The following is a 12,445-nucleotide window of genomic DNA, read 5'->3' as shown; positions in this document are numbered from 1 at the left end:
GCCATCCCCCCCAGAGTACAAGTACAACCTTACTCTGAAACCAGACAAGGCCATAGACCTAAGGATCTATCAAACAATAGACATGGAACCAGCAAGGTTCCAGGTGGAACCAAGTCCACCTTCCACTTCCCGACCAGGAGAAGCCCCAAGTAAGGACTCTATCTCCCTAAGAAGAGAATATCCCCTAAAGAAAAAGGGAAGAGGCTGAAGGGTCTTCAAGGCCCGAAGCCACCGGCTAAACAGGAAGAAAAACTCCCCGGCAAATGTCCTCGAGAGGACCCCCTCACAAGCAGCTCGCCCAACAGAGGCACAGCCAACCCATTTGCCTGCAGAGCAGAGAATTCACGGATACACTTGCAAAACTAACAGGGGAATGCAACCCTAAGGCGACAACCACAAACTGGAATCCAGTGCCAGCACCTGAGTAGAAACCCACATTCTTGAGGCGCAAGCAACCCAGCCCCAGATGACAACGGGTTACTCTGCGGCAAGGAGTAATAAAAACTCAGATAAACCGGGCCAACCCTGACCCGGTCCGTTAGATGGAGTAAGGATATAGCTCCAGTTCCCACCATCGTGGAACATCCCGACCAGCCCTGAGATCCAAAACTGGGACAGGAAAACAGGTCCGGGTACCTAATAGTTCAGGCAACTATACCCTGGAACTAAACACCCTGACTGGCCAAAAAAAACAGACAAAGGGAATGGAGCATATCCAGAGAATCCGGACAGTGAAGAGAACTCGAAAACCCCTAGAAAAAGTCCAACTCTCCAAGGAGCAAGACTAGAAGTCAAATGAAAAGACTTCACAAGGCCTCAGGACAAGAAAAGGGATATCTCAAGTTCCCAAAACCCTACTAGCAGGGCCATCATCTCCACACCGGCAGAGGACACAGGGGAGAGAAAGGTGCTAAACCTTCCCAGCTCCAGGAAAGCCTGAGCTAAGCAAGTCCCTACAGGGATCAACCAACCTCCGGAACACAGATCCCCAAAAGGAGATCTAACCACCCGGAGACCATAGAGGAAGACCCAAAGGTCTCATAACTCAGACAGACCCTACGGGGCCCAGAGTAAGAGTCGTATCTATATACACTAGAAACAGCTTACAAGCACCCCCTTAAGGTGCCAAAATCTGCAACAGGTTTCAAAATAGAAAACCGTCTGCATGCTGTACAGCTATCCTACAAGCTGTTGTATCAAGCCCCAATAGGACCATCCAGAAGCCTAAAACTGAAGGCCAAATCACTCAACCAGTGGTAACGGGGCGCTAACCTGGCCAGCAATCCCCCACATGGAGGAGGAAACTCTAGGTCCTGATGAAATCAGATGTCAGATAGAGTGACGCAGCGGAACCCTCCCCTTCCCGGTCATCTATGATTGAAGGCTATAAGGACTGAAACAATCCTTTCCCGCCTCGCGAACCCACAGGTCCTCTCGAATGCTTAGTTGAACATAAAAAACAATGATAACTTGAGCACTCAGCGCTACTACCGAACCAGTACAGCAGAAATGGCGCCACGTGTCTGAACAGCCACGAAACCGAACAAACCCGACAGGACCAGCCTGTACTCAGAGTCCTAACCGGCAAGCTGCATAAATTCTCCCACCTAGGGGAAAAAAAGAAAACAGACATTATTAAATATAGGACTAACGTGTCTAAACAACTTCCGGAGAAGTAACAGAGTATCGATCCCAGATCGTTCCCGAAGGAAACAAACACAAATAAAAGACATCCCATCGAATACAAAATAAAATATAAGACAAACTGAAGGTTAACGCCCAAAAGACACAGGCCTACCCACAGGACCAGCCAAACGGAGCCCTATCTTTCAAAAAACTAGGAAAGATCTCAAACAAATGACAAACAGGATATAACCCCCATGTCTAATGAGGTGCACCATTTGAATTATCAGACTAAAATTTCCCATATCTGTTAACGATAGGATCATTCAATAACTGAAAATGTTGTCTGAGCAACACGCTAAGGCGTGCAATCTGGTACCGAAAGGCACAACACTCCGGAACAGTTACACCCGCAGGGAACTGTAGATTACAGGCCCACCCCAAGGCGGAAGACCTGGGACAATGGGGCACGAGCACAATCTCAAATAAAACGTCTGGACTCTGCAGACGGACCATCGCCAACATTATCTGGAAGCGAAAACATGCTGCAACCTCCAGGGGGGGAACACGCCACCCCGCATGGAGGAACCATAAACTTGGTTACCCGCATGTGTAGAAGTATGAATTGGTAGGGAACTCATCCCCTGGAGGACGGGGGCCCCAGAGGCAGAAGGCTCAGCAGGCCGCTGATTCCCCGAGCCCGAGGAACCATGCGCTCTAATATGGCATATGGAACAAAACTGGTCGACATGTGTCAACGAGGCCAATCCAGAGTCATCACCGGACACAGAATCTGAATTCAAAATAGTCTCGGTATCAGAATCCTCTGTAACTGAATCTGAAATGAGCAGTCTCAGCATCAGAATCCCCCATAACTGGATAGAGGAAAAACAATATGGACTAAAGTATTAAAACAAAAACGGCACCTGAGACCCACAATGGCTGGGGCACTCACCACATCCTATGACCAGACCCCTGCGGACTAGAATATTCTCTTCGCCACACAGTCAGGAATGCGGAAATGGGGAACGGAACAGAACCACGCCAGAACACAAGGTGAACCGTACAGTCCAAAAAAATACACCCAACCAAAAGGCTGCGTCACTTCCAAAGGCCTCAAAGTTCCAATCACAAGCCCATAAACATCACACATAAGCAGGTTGAATCACATAACAAGCATGATTATAAACCCCCCTGTTCAATAACCCCCCTCAGAAGATATTAACCCTCGATTCCAAGATACTAACGGAGACTCACTGAGACCCATATGTCATATAGTTAGATACGCAAGGTGTTGTAGCCTCTCGGGAAAAACATTCACATTACAGTACATTGACAAGAAAGTAAAATGAAACAATCTTACCGGAATCTACGCCGTGGAACAGGAACACAGCCTTTTAAGTGTGACAAATAGTGGCATCGCCTCTGCCATGAACTTGAGAGAAGAAAGCAGGCAGCGGAACGAAGTTCGACAACGCCGATTGCTTGAGGAGCTGTTAATATGAGTCGGGATGGTTTCGCAGAGAGACTCTCCCTGCATCTCCGGACTCTTAACTTTCATCCAAGCCCTCACTGAGAGAATGACAGGACTACTTAAAACTCCTGTCCCATGCCGAAGAGTACTACCCTACTCTTAGTACTAAGAGACAGAAAACAAAATTTAAAAATTCTGACACTTCTCTGCCAACCTCCTGGGACGAAAGGCAAAGAATGACTGGGGGATGAGGGAAGTGGGAGGAGTATTTAAGCCTTTGCTGGGGTGTCTTTGCCTCCTCCTGGTGGCCAGGTTTTTAATTCCCAAAAGTAATGAATGCAGCTGTAGACTCTTTATTTAAGAAGACTCTCCATTTAAGAAGAAAAAGAAAACATTCCAAGATAAAATTTTAAAATCTATAGAATGCTACAGCTCAAACTGAGCCTGCTGCAAAACCTTAAAAACAAGGTTAAAAACTCCAGGAGAAGCAACAGACTTAAACACAGGCCTGATACTAAACCAGGGTCTGACAAAAAGGTTACACGTCTGGCACATCCACCAGACACCTTTATAAAAACATAAATTATGCTTACCTGATAATTTCATTTCCATCTGTGGGAGGAGAGTCCACTGCTTCATTCATTACTTGTGGAAATTAAGAACCTGGCCACCAGGAGGAGGCAAAGACACCCCAGCCAAAGGCTTAAATACCTCCCCCACTCCCCTCATCCCCCAGTCATTCTGCCAAGGGAAAAAGGAACAGTAGGAGAAATATCAGGGTATAAATGGTGCCAGAAGAACAATATTACATTTAGGTCCGCCCCCGGAGAAACGGGGGGGAGCAGTGGACTCTCCTCCCACCAATGGAAATGAAATTATCAGGTAAGCATAATTTATGTTTTCCATCATAATGGGAGGAGAGTCCACTGCTTCATTCATTACTTGTGGGAATACCTAAGCTCTAGAGTACAGTAAATGAAGAAAACGGGAGGGTAAATGGAGGCGGACCATATACGGAGGGCACCACAGCCTGCAGAACCTTTCTCCCAAAAGCTGCTTCTCCTGAAGCAAAAATATCAAATATGTAAAATGTTGCAAAAGAATGTAGAGAGGACCAAGTAGCCGCCTTACAAATCTGCTCCATAGAAGCCTAGTTCTTAAAGGCCCAAGAAGAGGCCACAGCTCTAGTTGAATGAGCCGTATCCTCAGAGGAGGCTGTCTCAATGCGAAACAGAGAACACTCATCAGTCAAAAGATAAGGAAGTCGAGGAGGCCCTCTGACCCCAACGCTTCCCGGAAAGAGAACAAACAGATAAAGAAGTTTGGCTAAATTTCTACGTGGCCTGAAGATAGAAATTAAAGGCACAAACCACATACAGAATTATGTTGAAAGGAACCACAATCTCTTGATTGGTGTTGTGAATTGACACAACCCTAGAAAGAAAACCTAACTTGGTTCGTAGGACAACCTTATCAGCATGGAAAGCCAGATAAGGAGGGACGCATTGCAAGGCAGTAATCACAGATACTCTGCGCACAGAAGCAATAGCCCGTAGAAAGCGTTCAAACATGGATCTGTTCCAAAGGAGTCTCTACCATATTGGAATAAAAAAAGGCATTGCACCAATAAGATGCCGCACTTGACAAAGTGGCAATACAAACTTCCATGTAAGTCACCAGCTTAGTCCATTGATCCTGAAAGGACAGCTATCCTCTCTAGGAATCATAGTTCTCTTAGCCAGAGCAGAAATGTCCTACTACTTCAGGCACCATGCGCCCTGATAACTAATGGAGACAGCGACAGGAAACGTCCTTTAAAGACGGGAGACGGGAAAAAAGCAAACCCTGACCTCTCCCACTCCTGTGAAAAAAACCTCCTAGCAAGGTCTGGAACAAGAAAAACTTCCACAGAGGAATCCTAGTACTTATAAAGTTTACTAGATTCTTTAGGGTTGACAATGACAAACATATCTGAGTCGCTCCAAGGTAGCCAAAACCTCCTATATACTATACACCAGGGGCGGGCAAGAGGTAGATCACGATCTACCAGTGGACCTCAAATGAATTTTGAAGTGACCGCCTGGAAGATTTAAAAAAAGTTTGCATAATAAGAGAAAGATTTCTCCCACATCTAGATTCTGAGTGAAGAGCCTTCCATTGTAGATGTATGAGAAATGTTTCTCTTATGCAGACTTTGAAATCGGCTATGAGTCTATAACAGCTGTAGCTGAACTCGCTGCTCCAGCTTTGGCTACTGCCTGTCCCAAACTCTCCTACTTTTTTGTCTCAAGAGCGGTCAGTCCATAGTACAGACTCTTCATGAGCCAGGCTAAGATGCTGTTCAGTATCACTGGGTTTAGCAGTTCCAGGTCCTGCTCTGTCTGATATTCTGCTGCTACTTTCTAGTTCTGTCCTCTGTTACTTGTCACCAGGCTCTGCTGGGTGAATGGTCTGGTGTTGCTTTTTATCCCAGGGTCTGTTACTCCCTCTAAGGTTCTTTTACTTCCTCTGTACAAGGTTTTGATGCTGCCCTCCGATACTTTCTCTCACACTAATATTAGCTATTTAATATTAGCTATACTTTGTGCTAGTTTCTGCAGCTTTCTGTCCCCAGAATTTGTTGTCACCAAATTGTGCAGATCAGTGCTGTTGCTGCTATACCAGTCTCTGGTTGCTGTGTAGGCAGTACAGAGCCTCCTGCTGTCACTGTCCCAACTATTTGCAGTAGTCTTCAGCTAGTAGCGGACAGATGGAGAGCAGCCAACAGGACCTGCCCGCTATTATCCATCCAGCCAATGCAATTACTTTGTAGAATGAGTCTGTCTATGATTGGCTGAGAATAGTTCATTGTCATCGTTGTACTTGAGCTGTGGGTTTCCCATGTGTTCCAGACTTGACTACTCTGTTAGCCCTAGACTCGAGCCATTTTTATTGTGAGACTACTTATCCATACGCAGGCGCGGTACACAGATAAAGTTGCTTGATGGTCCCAGCGTGACGTAAAGAGAGAGCTAAATATACACCAAAGGCTTAGCACCTGTCATATATCCTTATGTAGCCAAGTCCAATTTTAACCCCACTGCTATGTGACCTTAATAACTTGCACCCTTCACAGAATTTCAGTACACACTTTTCAAACTTCACTTCTGGGTTAAACACTCACATTCGCCCGTTGTCCGGAACTCATCTCCCTCTTTTACACAAAACCCGGTGTTCACCTGTGGTCTGCTTAGGAGACTCCACTGTCGCGGTAGCCCGGCTCGTCCTTACTCGGCGTTCTGTGCTTCTCTGTTACCCCTTCGTGTGTGTGCTCGTTGACGTCTTGGGCGTGCTTCCGTCACAATACCTGCAGTGGGGCGTGGTGGAAATCGCTGCCGTGTGTGCACTTTAGTGATTACTCAGGTAATTCTCAAAGAACAAGAAAAAAGGCACCTTCACGGTTATGCGGTTAAAAAGTCTTTAGTTTATTTTCTTGAACAGCAAAACAAATTCTTAAGTTCAGCTCAGGATGGAAAGTTTGGGTTGTTCCCAGTGACCCACTGACGCGTTTCGGCTCGCTGGCCGTAATCGTAGTGTGGTCTGTATAGCCTCTATCGGCTCTTTTTAAATCTGTAGGCTTTTGCCTATTGGTTAAAACCAAAGAACCTGGGAATTAACCCATTACTTTCCAATTCATTTAATTACTCATATGTTAATACTATTGCAAAACTTTTCTTAGGACAATCAATTAATGTATTATAATAAACATCCTCATATATGACATGACTTCATAAAGTTACATTGGCTCATTTCTGAAAATAATAAATTCATATCTCAATTTATACTTTTGTATCAACATCGTTATAGAAGGAGAAAAAGGGCTATCAATAATAATTTTAAATGAGTTGTTAACTCCTCTTTAACTATTTACTATAATGATACCCTCTTAATATAATGCAACCTTTTCCAGACAGTCTAAAACTTAAATATCAATTTATATGTCCCCTTGTTTTGGGTAAATTCATTCTCTGGTATGAGTTTTCTCCTTTCCATAACTTAGCTACCAATTTTTGTATTTATATTCTGGGATCGATTAGCATAATCTCTTAAACAGTCAGAGGTAATAAATCCTTATTTCTGGACACACAGACTATTTCCAGAAGTTGATCAGATCATACTCTGAATTTAATCCTTGTGGTAACCTCGTTTTTAGTCTGTGTATCCAGAATATTTCTTTTTTAGCCAAAACCGACTCCCTATCGCCTCCTCTGGAGCCCATTTTTGCATCATCTATTATTGTCCATCTAAGTGTATTGCTACTTTTATTATGACAATTTTTGAAATGAAGCACAAGAGGTGTAGTTAGTTTGCCTAGTTTTATGTTTGAAAGGTGCTCTCTAATTCTGTACCTTACTTCTCTAGTAGTGAGCCCAGTGTACTGAACTTCGCATTCTATACAGGTAAGCAGATAAATGGAATAAGTGGCTCTACAATTTGAACATCCTTTAAATTCAAAAACCTCTCCTGTTACACTGCTTTTAAATTCTTGTCTAGGGTCTAACTTCTCGCAGGCTTTACAATGTAAATTGCCGCATCTAAATACCCCTCTATGTTCTAACCATGAGCTTCTTCTTGGAAGCTCCGATTTCAACTGTGTAGGAGCAATTCTATTTCCAATAGACAGTCCTTTCCTGAATGCAAACCTGCACATTCTTGGACTTATCTCCTCCAGTCCATCATCAGCTTTTATCATAGACAGATTTTTTCTGATGATTTGACAAATTTCCTCATACTGATTGCTATATTGGGTGACAAAAGTCACCCTTTTCTCCTCTTTAATGTCACGCTTTTTGGACAACTCCCTATAATTAAGGTAAATTGACCTATCTTGGCCATCAATATCTTTTCTTACTGAGTCAATATCTTTTTGTTGATATCCTCTTTCTCTCAATCTTTTACTAAGATCGTCAGCTTGTATATTGTACGTGTCCATATTTGTACAGTTTCTCTTGAGCCGTATATATTGACCCCTTATAACTGATTTAAAGACCCTTTGAGGGTGATTACTGCGGGCATGCAATATAGTATTGCCCGATATGGGCTTTCTATATAATTCCACCTCAATTTTGCTTTGATTCTCTCCTTTAAGGGTAACATCTAAGTAGTTAATACTGCTCTTATCTACTTCAAAGGTGAATTTAATCCCCACATCATTTGTGTTCAGTCTTTCCACAAACCTCTTCGCCTCCTCAGGTCTACCACACCATACGAATATCAAATCATCTATATATCGTTTGTAATAAACAATGTGGTCCCTATCAGTGTTTTCACCCCCAAAGATGTGGGACAGCTCCCACCATCCCATGAATAAATTCGCATAGGATGGTGCAAATTTGGCTCCCATGGCCGTCCCACATCTCTGGAGGTAAAATTCCCCCTCGAAGGCGAAGAAGTTGTGGCTCAGTAAAAATTCTGTTACTCGTAATATATACTTTATTAAATCTTCATCAAAAGATTTATTTCTATGGAGAAAATAGTTTAATGCCTCCAAACCTTTCTCATGTCTAATAGAGGAATATAGCGAGACTACATCTATAGTCAACCAGATGTAGTTTTCTTTCCAATCTATAGATTCTATTTCTAGTAATAACTGTTTAGTGTCTCTTAAAAAACTTGGTAACTGTTTCACCAAAGGTTGGAGGATTTCGTCCAACCATTCTGAAAGATGTTCAAAAATAGAATTAATGCCACTTATTATAGGCCTTCCAACTACATTTACTAAAGATTTGTGGACTTTGGGCAAGAAATTGAAGATCGGAATAACAGGGTGGTCTACCAACAAAAATTCTTTAGTTTTATCATCCACAAAACCACCTTCAATTCCATCATCAACTAAATGCCCAAGTTCCTTTTGAAATCTTAGAGTAGGGTTAAAAGTCAACTTAGTGTATTGTTGCGGATCACTCAACTGTCTAAGGGCTTCTTTGACAAAGAAGGTTCGGTCCATGACCACGACCGAACCCCCCTTGTCCGCTGCCCTAATTACTAAATCATTTCTATTTCCCAATTTCTTTAACGCTAAAAACTCCTCTTTGGTCAAATTTTTCCTTTTATATCTATTTACACGATAGGCTAATTTATTTAAATCCCTTTCAACTCGTTTTTGGAATTTCTCCAAAATTTCTCCCCTTGATTGAATGGGATAAAAAGAGGAAACTCGTTTTAAAGATGGTCCTTTTACTATCTGCCTGTTTTCAAATTCACTATTACTTTCATTATATAGTGATTCCAAAGTTGCCAGATCACATTCTTCCTGATAGCTAAGGTTTCTACTCATAGGATATCTATCTCTTTCAGACTGTAGGTGACCAAAAATCTCTCCACTCTCATCATTGTTAAAATGTTTTTTTAAAGTTAAATTTCGAATCAACTTATTGGTATCAATTAGAGTCTGAAAGAGATTAAAATCCTCACTCGGGACAAAATTCAAACCTAAACTCAATACTCTAATTTCAGTTTCATTTAATTTAGAGGAGGAAAGGTTGATTACTGAGTTCACTTGTATTTCGTTTGTGACCTCCCTCTCCGTGGTGGGAGCTGGTTCTCCCTTATTTTTCCATCTCTTCCCCCCCCTTCTGATTCTTTTGTTTTTACCTGAAAAACCTGCGCTACTTCTTGTGCTTTATCTCTCTCAGATACAGTCAGTGATGTCCCTGACGTGGAGGGCCCTACCTGCTGATAATTAGAGGCTTCTTGTGTTAAGTTACATTTTAGAATAGAGCCTGTTTTAGACCTAGCTCCCATATCTTCGGTGTTCACTAGGTTCTGTCTATCCTCATCTCCTGAATTGGACCCTTCCCCTGAAGTATGTCCCTCCTCCTGAGAGTCCCCCTCGCTATCTGTAAAGGTGACCCTTTTATTTTTCCTACTTTTATTTCTTCCTTTTCCTTGTTTTTTACCTTTGTTTGTAAAAAATTCGTTTTCCCTTCTATAACTGAATCTTTGTTTCTTATTCCAAATATATACTTTATTTGTTTCGAAATCAATAGAATCTCTAACAAATTTATCATGTTTAATTTCCATAATCATACGTTTGGTATCGGCTATGATCTCATGTAATATTTTATCAAATTTGGAATATTGTAATTCCCCTTGTCTGCGGTTGCATTCAATTTGTAAAACATCAATTTCATTGGAAACTTCATTTAAAGCCTTACGTTTAAACTCTAATAACATTCTCATTAATCTTATAGAGCATTCTGACAAAATACCGTTCCAATTTCTTACAAATTCAGCATCATCCACAGTAAATGTAAAGAGAGAGCTCTCACAGTAAGTAAAGAGCGCGGCTGATTTTTAAAGCTGTATTATTTGTGGCAAAAATAAAATTTTCAGCAAGCAGGTCCTATTTGAGGCAAAAATACAATTTTCAGCCAGCAGGTCCTATTTGTGGCAAAAATATAATATTAAACATCCTTTATATAGGATTTGTGTCCCAAATTACGTGCACAGAGCTTTAACCCCTTCAGTGCCAGCCTCCTAGCCCCAGAAGACAAAAGGCACTTACCTGCATCTCTAGCTGTCTGGCAGGAAGACAGCTTACCTGGCATGAGAGGAAGCCACTCCTCAGAGACCTGTGGAAAAAAAGAAAAAAGACCTACTCTGGCTTTCTATACAGGGGCAGCAACTTGTTAGGAAAACGCAGTGATAGTCCGCATCATAAGTTCCTAACTGCTTTAAAGTCACCACTGCCCTACTGAAGAGACTAACGTGGAGTACGGCTACACCTAGTCTTGAGAGGAAGTTCAGAGTAAACCTACTCTGGCACTCAAAATAATAAAATCTTGATTGAAGTTCAATTTTCTTCAGACACCAAAAACTTCACCTCCTCCATGAACAGAGGCAAAGAGAATAACTGGGGGTTATGGGTAAGGGAAGTCACATATAGCAGCTTTGCTGTGCTGCTCTTTTCCTCCTCCTGCTAGCCAGAAGTGATATTCCCACTAGTAATTGATGATTCCGTGGACTCACCATATCTTAGGAAAGTGGGTGTGGTGAGGGGTGTATTTATAGGCATTTTGAGGTTTGGGAAACTTTGCCCCTCCTGGTAGGATTGTATATCCCATATGTCACTAGCTCATGGACTCTTGGCAATTACATGAAAGAAATAAGAGTATGGTGACAGACACATAAGACCTGGAGTTTAAACTTGCTCCTGATTAAAGGGATATACAAGTGAAAAATTAAAATGCTTTGATAATGTTAGAGCATTTAATCATTGTATAATAGCTTGTAAATCACAATGGCATTAACACTTGAAAAGGGATTAAAAACAAGGTTAAAGCCAGCTTCTTAGCAACAATGCACTATTGGGAGATAGCTGATTACATCTGGTGAGCCAGAGACAGGAGACAAAAAGTGTGTAGCCACCAATCACCAGCTAGTTCCCATCAGTGCATTTCAGCTGCTAAATGTATGTACATATATGTACATATGAATTTCTACAAAGTTTAATGTCCCTTTAAGTACTTGTACCTAATCCTTAACATAAAATGGCAAATTGAATTTTAATTACATTCCCCTACTTATCGGCAGTGTAATTTCCCAGTGTCAGAGCATTGACTTTATATAGTCAGTAGGGATGGAAGCAATGAACACAATTCTCATGAATAGAACAGACCTCAATTTACTAAATGTGATATATGGCAAGAAATGAAATAAATCCAGGCTAAGTGACAGAAGCCCGGAACCTAACCTGACCACCAACCTTTTTCTCCTCTCTTCTTCCTGGTCCTGTCTATGTGATCCTTGAGTTGGATTCTCACTTGCCGCTCGTTGGGTTGATCTCTTATAAAGGGGTGTTTTAGGAGCTGATCTGTTGGAGGACGTTGCATGTAATTTTTCACAAGGCAGCCTTCTATAAAACTAAAGAACTTCTTTGACCTAATAAAGTAAATTAAAAACAAAATTGAAAATGTCAAATAACCATATCTAATTTGTTTAAATCAATAAAACTAAGAGGAAGCAGATTTCTAAACTGTAATTAAATAAATTAAAAGTAAAACTGACTAGGACCTGAAGCTTGGGGTTGGCCAGTAGACAAAAGAATACACATACATATGTACACACAAACACACCAATATTATATATATATATATATATATATATATATTCATTCACAGAGCCTGGTGCACTCGCACAAAGAGGTGTCCAGTTTAACCAGACACCGAATTTGTTACTTGTATGTGGACACTGCGAATTTCTGTGTCTATCTGTCTTTGAAAATTGGGACATTTGACTTTGCATCGTGTAAGGTTTGTGAACTTGCGGTATCCCTAAAGGCTGGTGGGAAGTGTCTTCCGAGTGTCC

At 41.8% G+C, this 12,445-nt stretch overlaps 1 protein-coding gene across 4 annotated transcripts in view; it reads right to left on the bottom strand.

Annotated features, from left to right (window-relative positions):
- MAP4K4 (mitogen-activated protein kinase kinase kinase kinase 4) overlaps nt 1–12,445 on the bottom strand; it is a 511,519-nt gene that overhangs the window by 191,429 nt on the left and 307,645 nt on the right. For all 4 annotated transcript variants that reach the window (XM_053707651.1, XM_053707653.1, XM_053707649.1 and 1 more), the window contains exon 10: nt 11,844–12,019. In XM_053707651.1, the coding sequence (XP_053563626.1) occupies nt 11,844–12,019 (176 nt within the window). The remainder of the gene's footprint in view (nt 1–11,843; nt 12,020–12,445) is intronic.

Source organism: Bombina bombina, chromosome 3 (genome assembly GCF_027579735.1).
Source record: "Bombina bombina isolate aBomBom1 chromosome 3, aBomBom1.pri, whole genome shotgun sequence".
NCBI classification, from domain to species: domain Eukaryota; kingdom Metazoa; phylum Chordata; class Amphibia; order Anura; family Bombinatoridae; genus Bombina; species Bombina bombina.
Note: the sequence above shows the minus strand (reverse complement) of the source record. Positions and strands in the feature narration are given on the sequence as shown.